The sequence below is a fragment of the Dermochelys coriacea genome, chromosome 4 (assembly GCF_009764565.3).
Source record: "Dermochelys coriacea isolate rDerCor1 chromosome 4, rDerCor1.pri.v4, whole genome shotgun sequence".
Taxonomy (NCBI): Eukaryota; Metazoa; Chordata; order Testudines; family Dermochelyidae; genus Dermochelys; species Dermochelys coriacea.
The window spans coordinates 34,786,345-34,808,386 of NC_050071.1; the positions used below are offsets into that span (position 1 = coordinate 34,786,345).

A 22,042-nucleotide genomic window follows, 5' to 3' on the forward strand; every position below is an offset into this window, starting at 1 on the left:
CTGGCTTCTTCCCCCAGCCACTCGTGACTATGGAGGCTAAACCAACTCCTGCCCAGGCCCGTTGAACTGTCAGGACGCTGCAGACTGAACAAATCGTCTGGCTGCCCCTGCCTCTCACCCACCGCCAAGGAATACAAGGGGAAGGTGACCCGTTGTCCAAAGGGTTTTTTGTTTGCTCTCCCTCCGCCGCGTGATCCCTGCCGGCAGGTCTGGCCGCGACTCCTCCAAAAATAAAGACAGAAAAGTTAATGTGCAGCGAGCGCCGATCATAAAGCAGGGGCATTATCTGCGATCTCTTTTTAAGTGGCAGCGATTCCGTGCAGAACAAAGGCGCAGTGTCTGCTCGGCCTATAGGTAAAGTTACAGCAGCCAAAACACACCCAGCCGCAAAGAAACGCACACAAACACACACAGGTTCAGCTTCTCCAGGGACAGGCACTCGAGGGCTTTCCCGTCTTAGGTCCCAGCTACTCTGTTTATGCCCCCTACACAGCAAGCCGCCGAATGTTTTGCAGTTTGATCAGCGTTTTATATTTTAATTAATTCTTGATTTTTTTTTTTAAAAAAAAACAAAAGCCCCATCCCAAAAGTTCTCTCTCAACCTTCCATTCTTCCCCGTCCCCGTTCCCCACAAGACTCTTAACATTCGGACACATTCATTCCTCCTTCTCATGTCATCGGATGGGAGGTTCAAACTGTAATTCATCTTGATTTACTTCATTGTCCTGGAGATGGCAAACTATAATCCTGTATAATTTCACGAACAAGCAGGTTTAGAATTAATGGGTCAATATTATTTAAAACAAAACACAGAGAGCACGACCTTTTCTCTCAACTACATATTGCAGTACAAGACTCAGGAAACTTCACGCTAACCTCTCAACCTCTTGGGCTCTCAGAGGTTGCGGTTATTTGGAGTGGTCTTTGCTTCTGCTAATGTCTGAAAAGGAATTTGGGAATAGAAATGTAATATTACATGAAAGATCTCTCTACTTAAGAAAAAAGGTGACAGTGGGATTTGACTAGGAGGTGTTTGTTGCCAAACTTTCTTTTAGTATTTAATAAAAGCTTCCTTCACAGCGGGAGCCGTTCACTCCCTACATGGACGCAGCAACTTTGTTTTTTGTTGGAAATGCTTGAGTCCAGCAATCTCAAATGATCCATTTTCTGCTGAGCTATTCATGGGAATAGTGGAATCCTGTCTACTTTGCAGAAGCCAATCGTTCCAAGGCCAGAGTTTATTTAGCATGTAACTTTAGTGTAAGGATTTTTTTTGTTGGGGTAGAACTGTAATTTATATGTATTACAGTAAAAATTACTGCACCGTGTTTCCAAAGAAGGGGATCCAGTGTCATCTATCAGTTGATCAGTGTGAAGTAATTACCGCTAAGCAGTTAATTCATAAAAAAAAATCCAGACAAAACTGTATGCTGTATATTTTACTCCCATGAAATAAAACACATTTTTTCATGTTTGCTGAAAAGTAAAACAATAATATTGTACGAAATGTTATACACAGGGCATGTTTTACATTGCAATTTCAGAAACATCATTGCATCCACCAGAGATACTATTCTAAAACTGATATTCACACAATGTTTTTAATAATAATATGTTAGAAACATACAGTGTTGCATTTAGTATATACATTCCCTTGCTCGCAAGCGAAAAATCCTAATCGCTTCTGTGTAACATGCTTTATTTTAAAGCCTAACCTTTAAAAACACTGTTGTGATATTACTAACAACTGCTTTTATAAAATTAATTTGACATTTCCATATATATACATCCTTTCAGTCATTTTTATGTTAACAATGCTAAACTTAAAAAATAACAAGCTTATAGTAACATTAAAATGTCATATCATATCCAGTCAACCATTTGTCCATATATATATATATATGTGTGTGTGTGTGTGTGTGTGTGTAAATATATATATATATGTTCTTGTAACTGTTGGAAATACTCTTAGTGAAAGATGTCAGAATCTGCAGGAGGTCCTTTGAAAACAAAGGGACTATCTTATTTCAGTGGTTTCATTTTCTCTCTGTTTTTTCTCTCCTTTTCTTTCTTTCCTCCTCTTTCTCTATAGTGCCCATTACTTTCTAGTATAATTCTCAGTCTTTGTGAGAAGGGGGAGGGATTCCCATTCAGTATTTTATACTTTAATATCTCACACGGGTCTGTCCACAGCGTATTGGCATGCGCTCAGGTTGGAAGCTGGGTTCTGAACACTGGCGTATCCAAAGCTGGAGTGCTGCTTGGCTTTAAGTCTCAGACTAGCCAAGCTAGAGTTACATGTGTCCCTATAAACATAAGGAGGTGTTGGAGGAGCATAAGGACAGGCTGGCGTTGGCACTGCAGAATTCAGAGAGGGATTGCTCAAGTTGTTCAAGTTATTCAGGCTGTTGAGGCTGGAACCAGGGACCCCAGTGACTGCAGAGGGCACCATGCTTGAAGACATACTCATGGAGGAGATGGAATTTGGAGGGGAGAACATGCTCTGAGAAGACAGAGGGTTGACATTCATAGAGTTGAAGAAAGGAAAGCTTTTGGTGGAAAGGGAGGCAGAGGTCAGGCCTTTGGCTGCCCAGTTGTTGTAAGAATAGCCGGGGTACATATCATCGTAGGGCTGCATTAGACCGTTAAATTGTGGACCAAAGCCATTTTTGCAAAGCTCAGCCTGCTGGTTTCTTTCTCTCTTTCTCCATTTGGCTCTGCGGTTCTTGAACCAAACCTTTAAAATAAACAAATAAATAAATAAATGGGAAAGGTCATGCGCGGTGTAGTTATGCAAAAACTAAAATTACAGCACTTTGCTAACGGTGCCGGTAATACAAAAGATAAAACGCGTTCTTCTGACAAGAGAATTGACCAGTGTAAAACGGGATTGCATTTTTCACTATTAACAGACGTTTGTATTTAAAATGGTTATTCAAATCTACAACACCCTGAAGTTCGCAAAATCGCCAAAGAAACTCTCCGGGAACTGCAGTATATACGTTAGCGATTTTTTGTTCCATCACATTCAGATTGTATCAGCTGCAGATCATCACATAAAATATTTGTTTTAGAGCACACATTTTGCAAATGAGTTTTTCTTTCGTGATTCCGAAACACACATTCGCTCCACAAAAGACAGTGCGTTCACATTTGCTCCCTGTCATTTTACAAATGGGAGACATTAAGTGAAAAAAAACCGAACAAAACGAACTGCAAATCGAATGCAAAACGCGTAGAAAACCTGCAGAGTTTTGCCAGGGGAGAAAAAAATATATTTCCTATTAAAGATAGAGGGGAAATACTAATAAATCTTGACTCAGCAGCTTGTTTAAACTGCAAGCTCCCCGTGTGCTAATCTTCAAGAACCCCCAAACACTTATAAACAAACGTGTTCTACCGCTTTTTGGCAAAGTTTGCCTTTTAACAACGTGCTAAGTGAGAGCTAAGGTCCCTCCCTCCAGACAATGGCGAAAACGTGTGCCTTTCTGCAAATCTTTCCAATCCACATCTTGGTGTCTGATTTGTCAGCCAGTCTCCTGCAAAGTTATTTTGCGTACTAGAGGCCTTCCCGGGCTCCTCTTTGTTTACACAAACGATGTTTTACATTACAAATCTCTAACTGTACAATTAATCCTTGACACAGCTTTACACACAGCTATAAACCAATATCATGCCCCACTCACATTCACAAAATATTGTCAACGTAAAGCAGCAAATGTTTCTCCAGCTATCTTCACAAAACACCCATCAGTTATATTGCAGCTCATGAATAAAAATATAGAGCGTGAAATGGTTGCTAAAATTACCTTAACATTTTATAATCCGATATTTTACCCACCAGTTTACTAACCACAGACAAAGAATGCAAAGTGACTGTTTTCAACAACAAACAGCCTAAATGAAGGAGACTACTTTTTAAAATAACAATGCAATGAGGTTGACACTAGACAGATTCAAACAGTTTGCAATTATATTCTGCTTGAATTAATCAACAACACATTTAGCCTGATTTTTTCCTCTCCCTTTTTTATATTTCTTAATTACTCACTGTATATTTCTACTATTCAGTTTAGACTGAAGTCTACAGCTCGCCTATTTTTAATTAAAATATATTTTTACTTCTAAATTTCTGTAGATTAAGCTAGTTTCTAATTTAAATCAGAGGCCTTTATTAATTTATTTTACAGGTCTACTCTAATTCTAAAGCGTTTAAGACTAAAAAGTCTTTTCCCACAAATAAAACATGTTTTTTCTATTTACTGTATTTTTAATAGTATCCTTGTACAAGTAGAGCAATACATGAACCATATCTGAAAATAGCAAGGATCTCGAGATTCATTTTGGGGGTCTATTTTTGAGCGAGGGCCTCACAGTAATGGGATTGTATAGGATCAGGATTTGGCCCATAATCTTGATAATTTTTAGCACTGTGATAGTACCATAAATCTGAGAGGGAAAGGGTGGGGGAAGCGCTAGGGTAGTTATGAAACCAAAAGAAAGAGAAAATGCAAGGAAAGGCATGTCCTGAATGCCTATGAGGAAATAAAAGCCCTTGTGTATGTTGTATCTTTTTCTCATTAGAGGCAGCACAGGTTGAAGCCTGTTTCAAGTTGTTTTCTTGGCTAATGTTTTCATTCGCATTTCGATCAAAAGGAAGAGAACACATTGCACAGTAAGGGCGAAACGTGCAATGCACCATATTCCAAGAAGGGAGATCGTAATCTGTCTCGCTTTGACATAAATGTCTTGCTCCCTGATGCTTTTGTGCAAAGGCTCTGAAGTTTTGAACGCAAACTGAAATCGAAAGCAGCTGCACTCGGTCCAACGCTTCCCCCACCGCTAGGCAGCATCGGGCTTTCGGCGTCTGTACCTACCCTGACTCTGGCTTCGGTGAGGTTGGTCCAGACGGCGATTTCTTCTCGGGTGGACATGTCCGGGTAGCGATTCCTCTGGAAAGTGGCCTCCAGCTCTTGCAGCTGCTGGCTAGTGAAATGAGTCCTCTGCCGTCGTTGCCTCTTTTTCTTGGAGGGATCCTCAACCCCGGCATCCTCGTTTTTACTCTGCTGGCCTTTCTCTTTCTCTGTAAAATAAGGGCACCCCGCGTTCAAAAGGCTGCTCCTTAATGCTACGAGAAAAGGTGGCAAGTATTGCCCTACAGAGAGAAGGCTCATTTGATTGGATTTTGTTAACCTTATATTTACAGCTCTGTATGTGTATACACCCCCCACCACCACACACACACACACTCTACCGTTTGGATCGATATATTCATCCATTTCTATAGATGACAGAGAGAGACTACGTACAGACGATACAAATACAGCTAGAAGATATAGATAGAATATTTATCTGTATGTACATAGTTATGTATCCAGATAAATATCGTTACCTTGTCCGTACATATGTATTTATAATAAACACACACGTAGTATTTCACGGAGGTAATGAACAGACCTTGATTCAAATACACTTCCAAATACCAAAGTAAATCATAGTCGTTGCACGTGTTGTATCTCTCGCATTAAGGTTCACTGAGGATCTGACTAAATAATTGTCCCAGTTGAATATCCTTGCTCTCGCCTTGTGGACCCTCTCCCTTTCTCCGCAGCGGGATGCTGGGGCATCCATAGCCAAATGGGAGCCGCAGTGAATCCCAATGCAAACCCGCCGGAGAGTCCCTGCAGAAGCAATTCATTATACGGGGGGAGGGTTTTCCCTATGCTCCCAATGAACACACAGACCGAAGGCAATCAGCCGGGCTCTGCTGCCAGGAGAGACACTCAGAGGAACCTCAGTGTGGCTCCAATTCACCTTCCTTCACTCAAGAGAACATAGGAAGAGACTGCGGGGGGGGGGGGGGGTCGGCAGCGAGACTGAGCTGGGGCACAGGGTGATGGAGATGTTACCAGGGGGCTTTTGTAAGGCGGGGGGTGGGTGTAGCCTCACCCCGGGATGGACTCTGTCTTACCTGCGGCCTCGGGGCTGGAGGTGTCCGAGATGGTGTGCACCTCCAGCCGGTGTTTGGAGGAGTCCAGGGAAGAGCGAGGCTGCCCCGGCGCTACAGCTGAAGCCATGCCCAGCGGCGACTGGTGATGATGGCAAGAGGATGAAGAGGAGGAGGAGGAAGGTGAAGTGGAGCACAGTTTATTCCCGGCTCCCAGGCGCTCCAGGCTTAAGGGATCTTTCATGAAGTTCATCGGCAAAAGAAAGCCAAATATTTCTCGCTATGTCTCTCTCTCTCTCTATATATACACGTACAGCGATGTATATAGAGATATATAGACACTGCACCCCCTCTCCAAGGCGCAGCGTTACAGAAGGTGCAGGCTCCACTCCCTGTATGGCTCCCTGGTCCAGTGGGAGAAAGAAAAGCAGCAGCGGCGGCCGGCGTTCAAGAAGCAACTTGTTACTTTTTCTACTGAAAGAGCCCTAGGAAGTCTAATGTGCAAGTCCAGCCAGCCTTAGCTACAGTCTCAAGGAAAATACACACAGAGGCACACGGGGTTTTCTTTGTGGCGTGAAGGCAGCACGCAAAAAAAAAAAAAAGATGATTAAAAAGAAGGAAAATTCGACTCTATAATAATAATAATATTCCTAATAATAATGAATAACCATAGGAACCAAGTCTCCTGACTGACACGCTAAGGCGATGGCAGTGTCAGTAAGTGTCAGAGTGACAGGGGCAGGTAGGTGATATTATATCCAAGGCAGCAGCAGCAGCCCTCCCCAGCTCAGCCACTCTCTCGTGCACACATGTACACGCAGCACCCAGGCGAGCAAGGGACCCGATCAGCTCAGCCGCTTCCCTGTTTGCCCAACATCTTAAAACCAGAGGAGGCCTTCCCCGGGCAGTGATGTCACCCGACCCCTTCCCTCCCCCGCCCGGGACCCGCGGCTCAGGGCAGGAATGATGTCGCTCCGGACCAATCAGGAAGCGCTAGGCGGAAGGCCGACTAGCATAACCGCGACCTATCAGAGAAGCAGGGCTGGGCTAAGTAATTCACTCTGCGGGACCAGAGGCTTGTGAAACCTGCCGTGCCTAAATTGCAAGAGATTGGGTATTTAAAGGAGGTGATTCCAAACGCGGGTGAAGGCATATGTGTGTGTCGGGGAGTAGGTCTGTATATACCCACGCATTGTGATAAATAACACTGATTGCCATTCCACAGGGATATGGGGAAACAACATACTTTGCCGGCTTCACAGTTTTCTACATTGAAAAGCAGGCTGCAGAGGGAAAGAAGAGGAAACAAATAAAACCGAACTAATCTTAAAATTTCAACCCAAACTGGCACGGATATTACCCTAGTCTTAAACAGCTTGTCTATAACTGCGAACAAGACAAATGGCGCCTTATCAATCCGATGTACAAACAAACAAAACCTAGCTTGTCAAAGAGAAATCATTCTTTTAAGCCTGATCCTAGCAAGTGTTTAGTACTATAGTCTCGTTTTACAGATTTCTTGGATAGAAACGACAACACTAAAAATACCACGCAAGTGTAAATAGCCATTAATAAATCAAATAGATAATTATACAGCGTTATACCAGTTTGACTAAAGGATTTTTTTTGCCGAAAAATGGGTAGTTTTCGAATTATAGCAATCTTTTATATTGTATTGGAAAGCAATAAACGAGATTCTCTCTAGCTGATCCTTACACTGTATTTGGAAACCTTTAAATTTCTCACTTTTCGTTTACTATCTTGTTTATTTTCTTGTGATAATTTCAAAGAAAATAAAACCACGAACATTTCATTTTTTTGCAATCCATCCATTATTTCAAGGAGATTTCAAACAACCGATCAAAAGGACATTTTCTAAATTCCTTTTATTTTTAGAGACCATTTCTTCCCCCCCCCGTCTTGAACAAATTACTAAGTAAAACTAAAATTATCTAAAGGAAAGAGAACGGAGAAATCTAGAGCAACAATGTGACTACAATGAATCAGACACCGCTAACGCCGAGATATTACGGTGATGGACGGCAGTATGAAACCCTACCATAGGCTGCGTCTCAGAGCACAAACCAAGACCTAATCTCCGTCCTACATTCTGATTTTGTTTACGTGTCCTGCTATATTACTGCAGTAGTTGTTGGTGTGAGATAGTAATATGGGGAGTTCTTCAGCAAATCTCACATTGTGGAGATTGTGTGTCCTTCCATGTTGCCACATGACTGGAAGGTTCTTCAATCAGAAGATGGGCTTGTCCCGCAGATAAAGCAAGAGGCAAATATATTTGAACATATCCGTTTTTCTCCTTTGAACCTAGTTGCAAGAAAACACCTTATCCCAAATATTTGCAATAGACTCGGGAGTGGGCCATAGCATGGGGTTTTAAGTAGCACCCCTGTTGATTGGAAGAGTTCTACTTAACGGCACGAACTAATCCAGACACTGCAGATGTATGTGCAATAATATTGTTCCGATACTTATAATTACTCTTCACAATTCTAGATGTCTGGGAGTTTCCCACAGATGTGAACTTTCTTAAGCCAACACAACTTCCAAGATTCCCTTTCCTTTATTCATTTTTTGACAGGTCTTTCTTATTAGTGGATGCTCTTTCTCTCAGTATTATATCTTGCAGTCTTACTTATCGCTAAATTATACAAATTACTTTAGCAGCCTGTTGGTAAAGAAGGTTAAATTAATTTACATTCTGCTCATTATCTGGTGTTTAAATGACGTGTTTTATCCCTGAGATTTGGCAAAGAATCTCTTTCCTCAGACCCCACAGCGTTTCGATGGAGACAATGCTCTTACATTTGTAGTGGATTTTAATCTGATAAGACTCTAATTTGCTTAAGTCTTTTAAATAGGGGTTTTTTAAATGATTCTAGCCGTTTTCTTATTGAATTTCCTCTAATTCCCCCAAGATCATAAAGTATATGTGCAAAGTAAATATTTCCTCCCTTTGCACAGGCAGCAGATGACCTATAACTAAGTCAATATGAATCCAGCTCCATTCTGCACAATTTGTTTACTAATCATATTCCAGTTTCTTCTTAACCTCGCTGTACTACTGTTGTCCTGTACTCATAAACCCCGAAGCCCTTGTTAATGAAAGGACTCCATCAGGGCGAAACCAATGCCTCCCAGTGTCATTATTTTAAACGCAAGGTTGGGACATTCCTGCGCGTTAGATTTGTAGGTTCAGAACTTCAGCAAAATATGTTCTGTCTGAGCAGCATTTTAAAGGAAGCCCGGGAGATGGGTGGGTGGACAAGGCTAATATAACAATTGTTATTTTCTAAATCTGTATTTCAATATTATGTTGCAAATAACGGGGAAAATTAGAGAAACATGAGACCCTTATTACCTTTAAACGATTTGTAATGGAATAAATCTCTCTCTGGTTAAAGAACAGAAGCGATCTGGGAGAGGGGTTGGAGGAAAAAGATTGCAAGGCTTCTATTTTTATCTAGGGCTTCCACTTTTATACGTGGAGTACGGGCAAAGTGTGTGTGTGTGTGTGTTAAGGGTGAAGAGCTATTCTTCATTTATATTTTTGAAGACGGGGCTTTTTAGTTTAGACATGCAAACCTTTCCTGGGATCCTGGGATTTAACGAAAAGACATATGTATGGTTTGGAAACTGCAAGGCACTTATTATGCACTTTGTGGGTTACTCTGTAATGGGATGCTATGTTGAATTTTTACTTGTTTGGTCATAAATCATTATGACTTTTTGCCTCTGTCATAAAGCTTAACGTTGGTCAAATTTGTACACAAGACTCCATATGCGCAAATGCACGGTGTAACTCGTAGTCAGAGAGGGGATTTAATGTTCTTAGATAAGAGATTGAATTCGGTTTCTTTTCCCCTCTTCCAGACAAATGGTTTGGCGGTTTTTTTGGATCTGACATAGAGCCATGCTGTTTTGTCACTGTATTAAGCAACCGATTATGCATTTTAGTCTTATTTAGTTCCAAAGTTGTTAGATTTTACTGTTCAAACCCGTTTGAAAACGCCCTTCAACAGAGTCCTAGGGATTGTTCTTTAGCTTAGAATGAAAAGAAACTGTCAGTTCTCAACAGCTACTCAGCTACGGACTTTAACAATGGAAAAATATGAGGATGCATGGCCAACCACACTCGTTTTTAATAGGCATTTTTAAAAGATTATAAATTGGAAACTCTGTCTGTATGTTTGTCTCTTTAGTGGCTCTCTCACTTCCCACATTCTGGTCCAGCTTCTTAATCAAAGAACAAGCGCCCACCCCACCCCACCCTGCTTTGACGTCTTTATTGTCAGCTCTTTCCTGTTTCTATTAGTATGTCAAGAATAATTACACATGTAAGTGACTGCAGAACCATGCTTTTCTATCTACTGCACAGCACGCAGTTTTAGTGACTGAAATTCCGAGTTGAAGGATTAGGCGATTTATAGTTTGCAGAATCCCTTGGTTGTTTGAATATTAGGCGCTGATGGAAGAAAAAACCTGAGCTCTGTCAAGATTTTTTTGACAAACCCTGGACTCCCTTTGGGTTCCTTTGCTCTAGTGGCTCTAACTGGCTCCAACTCTTTCTTCTCCTATCTGGGTTCTAGATAATAGATCAAATGGGTCCCCTCCCCTTGTAAAAATCTGGATTATGTTAAGAATCACGAGAGATTTTTTTAAATATAGAACCGTCCTAAAGAATTTGAATAGAATGGTCTCAGTTATGAAGCATCTCCGGGAACCTAATGGGCTATTTTAGGCCCATTTCTACCTGAACATGTGTGTAGTGGAGGGTTGGAGTGGGGGGAAGTAGGAATAGAGACATATTCTGGTATAGTCAGAAGGGAAGGCTGCACTCACTTATTTACAATACTGTGATTAAAACTCCACCATTGCTTCGCCCCCTGTCCTCTCCCCCTCGCCCGCCCCCGCCAGCCAGGAGGGTAGCTAATATTCGGCATTAGTTGTCATGGTGACCATAAATCAGATAAATCCAAAAATACCCACCTTTAATCTGATATGAAGTTTTTATTCCCTAGCGAAATAGTATTTTAAAAGCTGTCAGCTGACAAGAAAAAAAACCCAACCTAATTGTAGTAACCCAAGTAATACATTATTGCTAAAGGTTTAAATTAAAATGTCAGAAGTTGTTTTATTTTTTAATTCTGGTAGAATCATTGGTTCTCTTTAGATTCCAGATCCTCACAGCCTCTGTGGAATAGGGATTTCAGAAGGGGGAAAACAAACAAAGAAGCAAAACAAAAACCCAACTCCTTTGATTGTGGGCAGATTTCCTTCTGCAAGGTTTCTTGCACTTTCCACTGAAACAGCTAGTGCGATCCACTGTGAGGACAGGATACCGGAATAGATATCAGACCACTGGTCTGATCCATTATGGTAAATCCTATGTTTCCTGATCATTTGTAACCGTTAGGCGGACGGGGGAGGGGGGAGGCCTTAGTCCAACTTCAACGGGCCAGTGCCCAGAACCCTACAAATTCTGCACATATTTAAATTGATCTCTGAATGAGAGAAAGAGAGAGGGAAAGAGAGAGCGAGATCTTGAAACAGGAGCTCAGCTGACCTGCTTAACTGGATATTGCTGTGTTTGCAAGACATACTGCAGGTATTTATTTTCTCACTTTTGCCTTCATCTACTATAAGATCATTGTTTCTAGACGTAATACTCTCCTAAATAGATAAATTGGTTCTTATGTAGAGTCTCCAGCTAGTCCTGTTGTCTTTTACCTTTGGCTTGTTGTCTTTCGCCTATCTTGGATTACCGGGTATTCTCCTAGATGAAGAGCCATTAATTACCCATTCAGTCAATATTAGGAAGACGACAAAGCTTTTTACATAGGATTAAGAAGACATCAGATTGTTCCATTAGTATATTCCTCCTCACGAATAAGCTTTCGTTATACATTTAGCTTTCCCTGGGGTCAGTCTAACAACTGCTGCATCTATTATTGTCAGACGAGGACGGAAAAAAAAATCAAAGGAACAATAAGTAACTTTTAATTTTCATTTTGCAGAGAATATTTGAAGGGAAACTAAAATTTGGGGTAGTAACTGCTATAATCGCATTGCCCCTGGAGAGAGAATCAGTCCCAATCAATTGCGGAAACACTGAAATGTAGTGTAAGACCAGAGTGTGTTGCTGATTTAGAAACGGGAAACCGCGTTTCTTTTCCTTCAAAGGCTCCCACCTTCACTGTTCAGCTCCCAGTCTCTCTCTTAGTCCTAGGCCCTTCTTTGCTCTTAGGACTCTCTTTCTTTCCCAGGCCAGTTTCTTTTCTCTTATCTTACTCGGGCCTTTCTTTCTTCAGGTTTCCCTCTTTCTTTCTTCTCGAGGTTATTTTCTCTGATTTCCTCCAACTGACCAGGCTGCTGTTAGGAAGCCAAATGCCAATGGTTTCTCTACCCCTTTTTGAACATGGTTGCCATCCTAAATTACATTTTGGTATGACACTGTTCAAGCAGCACACTGTACTTCCTGGCATGCATACTTAGCTACGGTGACATTTTGGTGGACTCATGTGGCTTTTCCACAATATCTGCACTGGCTGTGCCAGGGAAATTTGTATCTCGCTGAACTGATAGGATACAGAGATTTTCAGTTAGGCTGGGATCCGGTTGAATCTCTCTCTCTCTCCACTTACACACCTACTCTAGGGTAACTGTTGATATTGGGTTCTTATAAGAAACTAGACTATGAGTGGAGGGGCGACAGAGGGTTACCAAACTTGCATAGTTAGCTTTTAACTTTTGTAAAAATAAGTGATAAATGTCTTCTTTAAAGTACCTAACTTTGCAGGGGAATATGTACATAAAGCTGAATGAGTGGGGGCTTTTCTAAAAGTGATGTTAAATTACTGAATATTCAGCCGCAAATAATTAGTTTAACAAGTTGAAATAATCAATTTGCGATGTTGAGAGAGATGGAATAAGGCAATATGTTATTTCAACATTATATATTATGAGCCTACTATTCCATGACTGGGTTATTAATTACATAACATGATTTCTAATGTGGAATTTACAAAAAGATATAATAATTGCATATACTCAGCATGCCCTATCAAAAAGGCCAGGGGCACTGCACAGAAAGTTAAAATAAAATAATAATAAACAGTACTTATAAAATGTGAATCCCTCCTGACCCGCTCCCCCACTACACAGTGTAAGTAGTTTTATGTGGTTTGTACTAAGAAACACTTTTCCTAAATTTCATTTTATGGCTAAATATAAGATAGTAAATTTGCATTTGAAATTATTGTAGCAAGAATATTTCATGTAGATATTAATATGACATTCCCATTTATTCTAATAAAGCCTTTATTTTCTGCTGAGCTATGAAAATGTTCAGGACTTGCAGAAACTCAACAATCCTTTGTATTTTGTAAGCTCTCTTCCTCTGATTTCCACTTCTTACATATTTTTTTTTTCTCCAAGTCACAGTGACCCCCACTGTATTTGACAAAAGGAACTATGGCGGGATATGCTCCTAAAGAATAATTGTTTGTGTCTCTGATACCTGACTTTCTAACACAGCAACTTAAAAGCCTTGACAGAAGGGGAAAGATTTGTCAGAAGTAAATGACATAAAAGATGAAATCGTTGCATTCCTTCTAACCACGCGATACAAAAACAAAGTGGATTAAAAGATTAAAACAGAAAAAGAAAACAAAATAATTTAAAGTAAATAAGGAAATATACTGTTTGTATTACTTTCAAATAAATCATCCTAACAACTGAGGACATTCCGGGATTATAATTATTCATTAGGTTTCAACAAAACGGTCTGCATTTATACATAGCTCTATATAGAACAAATTCATGAAATATTACCATTTAAAAATTCCAAAAAATTGCCAACAAACTCAAGGTTTTTCAGCATTACTTCAACACAGAGGTATATTTATTAATGGTATTAATATGTTTGGATAGCAATTTCCCCTTCAGTGTGAAGGGTAAAAAATGGACTTATCGATATTGCACTAGGCAGGAAATTTTACATGTAATACAATATCCGGAACTCATAATTAATGGTTAAGAACATAACCATTTGTTTCTCAGCAAAGGAAGTAAAACTACATGTCATAGAGCATATGTGGATATTACTTTTATAAATACTTAGAAGAATAAAACTGGCTTGTAAGGACTCATAAATTTATTATAGCAGAAAGGTCCCCACTTTCCCATTAGCTCCTGCTGTAGTCTTTGATTAAGACCACCTGTTCATTGGGGGAAAAAAGGTGAAGGGTAAAAAGGCCTTTGTTATTCTCAAACCATATATAAACCAATGTCACCCTTCCTCTCCACATTATTTAACAGCTATTACTTGTGGATTAAAAAGTGCAAACATTGATAAACCTTATTTGTGCAAAATTTAATATCATGTATTTTTTCGGGATGACAAATTATTGGGTCATAATACTTTAGGGTTTGGAATTGTCTCTAAGCTTGATTTTTAACCATTCTCTGGTCTAATCATTTATTTTTAAAAGGAGCTGTCAAACAGTGATCAAAACTTCCAAACGGGAAAGGGTGGAACGAACAATTGCAAATCACTGGATGTTATCTGAGAAATATTAAGCTATTTAGCCAAATTGGGTTAATACTATATTCTTACAAGTAAGTGTTTAACCACAAGACCAGGACTATTTACATTCTTGGTGCAGTCCAGTTTCCTGTACTATTTATTCACTTTAATATATTTTATTTAAACAAAATTATGCTTCTCTTGAATTAAATAGGAACGTGAACTAGATAGATTGTTTTCTTCTTTGTAATATGTTGCATTGATGTTTTTCTTTATTACATTTTGTATTCACATATTAGAAGCCACTAAACTTGAATCAAAAAGGGAGTGGAGAGACCCTCCTATCAGTGGAAGCTAAACAGTTTCCTGTGCCTCTTTATTATTATTATTTTTTTAAAGAAAAAAGCCATTTCCGATGTTTAGCGCAGATAGTTACCAAAAATTATTCTTATTTTGAACTTTTAGCAAAAATTTTTATTGTGAACTTTAATTAAAAAAAATACTGACGCAGACACTTCCGATTAGGTGCACAAAGAGAACGTTTTAAAGCAGAGCAAAAATGTGCAGTGAAAGAGTATGAAAGGGTCGCATCAAAAGGATGAGGATACATCCAGACAGTCCACTCGACAGATCCCGCCTGCACTCCTTTCTCAGGCAACCCCTCTCCCCTCCCCCTTTTGAACTCCGTGGAAGTGTTGCCTTAGCAAAAAAAAAAAAGAAAGAAAGAAGAAGCGCACGAGCTGGGCCCTGAAAGTTGTTATTCACAACGTTGCACGCTGCTCTTTGCACGGGGAAAGAACGTCGCCGAGATATCCATTTTTAATTGAGTTGCACGCCCCGCAGCAAAAAAAACCTGGACCCAGTTACTTTTTGGCAAGTGGCAGCATTGTCCAGTTTCCCCCGTTTGTGTGCTTCTCTGTGCAGACGGCGCAGATGTACAGCAGCAGAGGTCGCTGTTGGACCACGTTTTAGCTCAGGACCGGCCTCCTTCCCAAACACAGAGCTAGAGAGACGAGAAAGGATGCTGAGAAAAGGAGTCTGGGAAAACTTCCTCTGCAAGTCCCTATCCAAATAACAACCACACACTTGCGCCAGAATCCTACCAGGACAGGTCACTGCACACCTGAGACAAGCCCTTTTACTTTTTTTTTTTTTTTTAAAAAGAGGAATAAATAAAGAGGGAACAATTAAGCGTCCAACACATTGGACTCTCTCTCCCCCTTCTCTCACTCACGAGTGATAGGAAGGTGAGTGGGACTGAAGGGAGGCGGTCTGGGGGGGGAGGGCTCTCGCTTACCGTTGGCGCTGGGATGCTGCCTCCCGAAGAGCTTGCTGCTGGTTGCCTCTTTCCTGCTCTCTGGAAGGTCACTGAATTCCCCCTTTTTAATATCAGAGTCTTTGGAGAAAAGACATTCAACTGTAGAAGGTTGCGCCCCTACTAGAGAGAGAGGACGAGAGAGAGACAGACAGACAGAGAGGAGAGGTTGTCAAACGTAGAACTCTGCCAAATCACCATCATTGTGAACATTACAGTCCGCGTGAATTTCACCGCAGTTCAAATCATTTAAAAGTCCAGAAAATATTGCTCTTCCATTTTGTTGACCATTAAAGTATCCGCTCTCTGCGTAGAGAGAAAATAGTATTTGGTCAATCGGCACATCACTATTTGTAAATGTAATATGTGATTATTAAAATATGCGTGCATATTTTGCGCGCTCTCGCTCTCTCTCACGGATAATACACAAACATTTACATTCGAATAAACTACTCTTCTGCACACATAAAGAATTTCATATGAATCGATCGGAAATATTTTTCTTACCTAATTGAACACAAGCCGATACTAGCTTACGACAGTTGGACTCCATCACCCGTTATCTGTAAAACATCAAATGTATTGGATTTTATTTTAAAAACGCTTACTTAAGAAAAATTAAACCTCAGAGGAGACGTGCTGTAGTAGTCAGTGTGCAGCATGTTGCTCACATATTTTCGTAACGATTTTTACAAAATACATTTTAAAAAAATCAGAATCAAGTTCACCTACTTTTCGCTCAGAAAGGGACACACTGGTATTAAAAGGCAGTAATAACGATCACAGTGATCAAGGCGATCAAACATTTCTGCCTTTACTCCCTTTGAAGAGTCGCATTGTTTATTGGTGAATGGCGAACGGACTTTGGTAGGCACTTATCTAATATTTTAAAACTTTGCAACCAAACTTTTCCTTAGCACATTTTAATCCTGTTGTTTATGGATTCATAATTTTCTCAGATGATAGAATACATGTCATTTTTTCTTTGTACAACTGAGTTTAAATTAGACTGTCATCACAGTTGATGCTGTAGATTTAGCTTTCCTATAAGTAGTACAAAAGGGGCTTCCTACGCTTCGCACTTTTAAATAATCATCTACTTTAAAATCATGTAAGGTTACTAAGGGGTAATACAACCCTGAGCTAGGCTTAATTTCATTTCATTGTATCTTTTTCTGTATTACCTTCTAAAGGCTACCACGGCCTCCTTTGGTCTAGGAAACCCTCATACCCCATTGTGGTCTGCTGTCTGTTCAGCGAGGTTCAATAGTAAACCAAGCACCAATGGAATAGCTGTAGTTCAGAGGAGGTAAACTATAGCACAAGCAGATTGCAGCAGTGTATCCTAGGGAGAAAATCGTTTGTATTCATTAAGGATACGCCGCTGATTACTCGTGCTGCTTCCCTGTTCTGTGTAAACCTGACAATGAGAGCCCTGAGCGTCCGCTTTCTAATCTAGCTGGCCAGGCAGTGGGAACCCGGTCTGTGACAGTTTAGGATCCCCAGCCTGGGAGCCCTCGCTGATCGCGGCAGGAGGTGCGCCTTCACTATCCCTGTGTCAAAGAGCAGCAGTTTGGCTGCTCCAGATTTAGTGATTCTGCAGTAAAATCACAGGATTAGTGCCTGATTGAGATGTCTGTTCGTGAGATATTACAAAATTCATTATCACAGCTCTCTGCTAACTCGATATGAAGTAACACAGATGGGATTTTATTAGTCCAGGCTTCAAATGTTTACTTATGATAATTTCTGGGAAAATTGCATGTCACCATCATTTTCGGTAATCTTTTCTTTCGTTTCTTCTTCTTCTTCTTCTTCTTCTCTTTCTTCTTCTTCTTCTTCTTCTTCTTCTTTTAGTGTCTGAACTGGGTGCAGTATTAGCTAGTGCCTAAAATGCCGCAGACTGGAGTTTACAAACATTTTGATGAAATAAATAATAATACAATAACAAAATAATAATTATTAATAATAATAATAATAATAATTAATAATCGACATGAGTATGGCTGAACCAACCAACAGTCACATTTTCCAACGCAGTCTGCAGCTCTGTAAATAACACGGATTTTCTCCTAGGAAGTGAGAATTTTTTTTAAAAAAAGTCAAGGTATGTTTCTCAGGACATTTCTGAGTCGTATTACGACACAGGAATTGATATTCAAAGCCAAAAAAGGATTTAGGAAGAACTCTGATCTGTATTAAATCTCCTTCCAATAACTGGGCCTACTATATGAGCTGTGGCTAAATTTTTGGGGAAGGCAATTAAGAAAACCTTAATTCCTCTCTGATAGTCCTTAAACCGGTTCTGTCAAGACAAGCCTTGCATGACAAATTCAGTTGCCTTGCCTCTTCGCTTTCCTTGATGGCTAATTTATCTAACAAATTGAGACGCACAACTTTTTTTTTTCCGGAATGGGAAGTTTTACTCTCACCTCAATGCTGCTGTTCTGGGATGAATATATCTTGTTAGACAGGATTATTACTCTCCTGGTTTCAGCCGCTCAAATCCCAATTACACCGCTGATCTTTATTTCTCTCTTTAATTTTTATAAGAACATCTCAACAAGGGAATAGGCATAAAGAAGAGGCAATTTTCTGTTGACTACAGAAATGAAAATGCTGAATCATTTAGTAGGGGGCTGCTCTCCCCTTTGTTTTTTATTTTAATTTCTCCTGTCCACTTTGTCACTTTCAAACTATTTAATTATTTTTATAAATGAAACAAATAGCAAATTCATAGACTGTTGAAGTATTTTCTTTTCTTGGATTGCTGAGGAAATTCAGTTAATTAATAATCTGCTCCAAGCACTTAAACTACAGTTGACCTAGTAATAAGCAATATCAGGTGATTTTACACACTGATGTTATTTTAGAAACAAATTAATCCGAGGCCCTGGCAAATATCTTGCAAAACATTTTAGTATCACAGAACCACCAGTCATAATTTGGAGTTAGTAGTTTTTGTAATATGGTAGATGTTATTGTAGGTGGTTCATAAACGAAATCGGTGCTTAATTTAAAGACTAATCCTGTAATCTTTATTCATCCGAGTAATCCGTTGTTAGTCCCAGTGACTGCTCTCGTGAGTAAGGGTTACTTGAGTAAATAAAGGATGTTTCCTTATATTGAAAATACAAACAAGCCTTACTAGTTACAATCTAGTGAACACAGGACAACGATTTAGATTAATTCTATTGTATTAATATTTCTTGGAGGCTACACGTAAGGCTATTAATTTATCGGCACACACATTACACTTTCTCATGTAAAGCATATGCAATTCCTTTGTGCATAACACTCTTTTACTTCCCAGATACGCAATTGTCTGAAATTAGGTAAAAATCTTAAAGCTTTAGGTGACTTCTTTTCCTAACTTAATTTAAATTTCCTTACAGTAAATTATATCCTTAATTTAAAAAATTATGTTCTGTAATGCTGCCTTTAGGAAAGAAATTAAGATGCGCATAGTTAGAGAGGAAGCGATCCACACCATTTTCGTTTTATTTTGGAGGGGGAGAGGGAAAAAAGCACTGTGAGGAATGTAATCGAGACAATATTTTCCCTCCACAAATAACGTACAATTAATAATCTAACTAATTAACAGTAAAAAAAATTAACAAATCGCACTAATTTTAAAGCATTTTTTAGAAAGACACAATTTAAAATTGTGACCAATTCGAGCTGACCTAAATAAAACTCTCTTCTGCAAAAGGGCCTGTCTCGCAGGTAGTATTCTCAAGGCCTCATTTAATAGCTGGATTTTTTTTTCCTAGGCAAAACATTAGAAGCCTTAAAAAAAAAAAAAAAACAACAACAACTCCACCCTCAGTGACTTGACTCCTTTTATCTCTTGAACGCCAATCCCTCCAGAGTATTAACGTGAAGTAGGTAGAGGAGGGTTCAGGGAGATGCCACCGTTTTCCGAGACAACTCACGATCCTCTCGATTGCCATTGAACTGCCCCCATAGATCATTATTGCCAGGACTGAAAACCAGTGTAAAGTCCCCAGAACGGCTCGACTCGGTGTCTGTTTGGCACGGCCCTCGCTAGCGAAAAGAGACATCAGAGAGTCACACAAATCACCTAGCGGGAAGATCCCCGCAAAGTGGAACCAATTCTCAGACTCGCATTATCTCACATCCCGGGGAAGGATGGGCCTCCACTTACCGGCTACTAGTTGAGCTTTCCACCCCGTTATTCTTTCTTCTCCTCCTCGAGATTTAGCAAATCCTGGGGGCTGGCTTGACTGCAGCGCCAGCAACGCAGGGGCAGAAGTAATAAAGGATCCAAACAAGAGCGCAGGGTTCCGTGGAGGGGGTTGGGGCTGGGGGGGGGGGGAGGAAGCGGGGGGCTAGTGTATTCGCTGTGGGATCGGAGATCTTCCTGTGTCTGACTCGCTCTTTCTTTTACTCTCCGGCTCCCTCTCTCTCGCCCCCTCTCTGCATTGGGAGCGACGTGACGTCAGCAGAGATTCCACCAAACTAACTCCGGCGAGGAGCAGAGCAGAGGGGGAGTGCAGGGGCAGTGGATTTGCTGGGGAAGGGGAGGCAGAGACAGCGATAGACAGAGGCGAACTGCGCGGGGGGAAAAAAAAGGGGGGGGGGGTAAAATCTGCAAAGAAAGAGCCAGGCAGAGGGATACATAGACAAGAGAAGCGGGAAGAAGGGAGATAATAAAATAGAGTCAGGCAGCAGAACAGAGACAGACACCAATAAGAAACCAGGGTGAAGGCAGGGCAATTAAGAGTAGGATCTACATTACCTCTATGGTATATTAGCATTAATATGTTACACACACACGCGAAAATCGGAATGATGAGGCAGGAAAGGATGAAGAGCAATAGAAATTCTGAGAAAAAAACCTGAAAGTGTGTGTGTGTGTGTGTGTGTGTGTTTGGGGGAGTGGGAAAAAGAAAAGAAAAGAAAAAAACAGAAAAGGGGAAGAAGAAAGAAGCAAAGGAAGAAGAATAGATAGAGATAAAGAAGAAAACCGAGATGAGAGAGACAGAGAGGTCTGTGTGTGCTTGCTCGAGAAAGAGAGAGAGAGAGAGAGAGAGAGAGATGGGACGATAAACGCAGCGCTGGTGAAGTCTGTGCAAAGGGCCAGGTCATTTTGCTCCCGCTCAGGACTGTTCCACTAGTTCAAAGTCAACTCGGTCCAGACTGAAAAATATATTGCAGATCCCAGTGTGCAGCTGGAAAGGGGAGGCACTGGCTAGTTTTAATGAAGGGATTGCGATGTACAAGTCTCAGAAGCTTATTTAAGTCTAGAATTTCCTTCGCTGTAGACGGACCCAAGTTCACATAGGGTCGCTGATAACTCATTTTTTAAAATGACGAGGTTAAGGGTTCTGCAAGAACGGTATTACCCCCGCAATATTGTGCTTATCTATATATTTACATTTGCTTCTGAAAATGTGTGCTACTGTAGGAAGCTATAGATATAGGGCACGAACAACTGCCTGACCATTTAAATATTATGTTTTGTTTGTCGTTAGAAAAAGAACATAGGTATTTGTAAACTTTATAGCGATTTATTTTTATAGGCTCGCTAGTAAAGTATAAAATCGGACATATTTACTACTAGGTGTGAAAGGTGATTACAAACAAACATCGTGTGCGATATTTTTTAAATCCCTAGGTTTTTTCACACACACACACACACACACACACACACACACACACACACACACACACACACACACACAGATAAACTTATGAGAAACAACTAACGTTATTTGAATTCTCCCGCTAATCTTTGATATTCGTAATACATCGTTTAAGGAAACAATATAATATCCGAAACATTAAATTGAATTTGTATTACCATCCACTGAAATTCGATTTTATTAAATTTTCTGCATTGTAAAAAAAGCACGACGCGGAAAGTAGGTATTTAAACCGAACAAATGATTTACTTTCCTGCTGAAAATTTTTTAGTGACTTCGGGTATATAGCTGCACTACTTGAAAAATATACTTATTTTTTTCATTACTTTTGATGAGGCATATAATACGTTTGTCTTGAAGTATTTCATGTTTTGAATTAGTTTTAGTTAGTAGTAAATGTGGTAGTAATTTTTGAGGATGAAAGCAAATTACTCTGAAAATGGCTAAGAGCTGACAAAGTAATTGTATGGAAAGTGTTATCCTCTTCAGCTACGAAAGAAACTGAACTGCATTCTAACATCATCAAGAATTGATGACGTGAGTAGAAAATCTATTTAAACACGAAG

The 22,042-nt window shown here is 40.1% G+C and overlaps 1 protein-coding gene across 2 annotated transcripts; it reads right to left on the bottom strand.

Moving 5' to 3' along the window:
- Window positions 1–1,316: 1,316 nt before the first annotated feature.
- On the bottom strand, window positions 1,317–20,200 carry PITX2 (paired like homeodomain 2). 2 transcript variants are annotated; one of them, XM_038399757.2, is made up of 5 exons: window positions 19,976–20,200; window positions 16,315–16,370; window positions 15,790–15,930; window positions 4,878–5,083; window positions 1,317–2,737 (listed from the first exon to the last, which is right to left on the bottom strand). In XM_038399757.2, exons 2-5 carry the CDS (start codon window positions 16,358–16,360, stop codon window positions 2,174–2,176), a joined length of 957 nt encoding a protein of 318 aa, XP_038255685.1. In that variant the 5' UTR covers window positions 16,361–16,370; window positions 19,976–20,200; the 3' UTR covers window positions 1,317–2,173. The 2 variants fall into 2 exon arrangements, with proteins under 2 accessions (XP_038255685.1, XP_038255684.1); XM_038399756.2 differs by lacking the exons at window positions 15,790–15,930; window positions 16,315–16,370; window positions 19,976–20,200 and adding an exon at window positions 5,972–6,728.
- Between the last annotated feature and the right edge of the window lie 1,842 nt (window positions 20,201–22,042).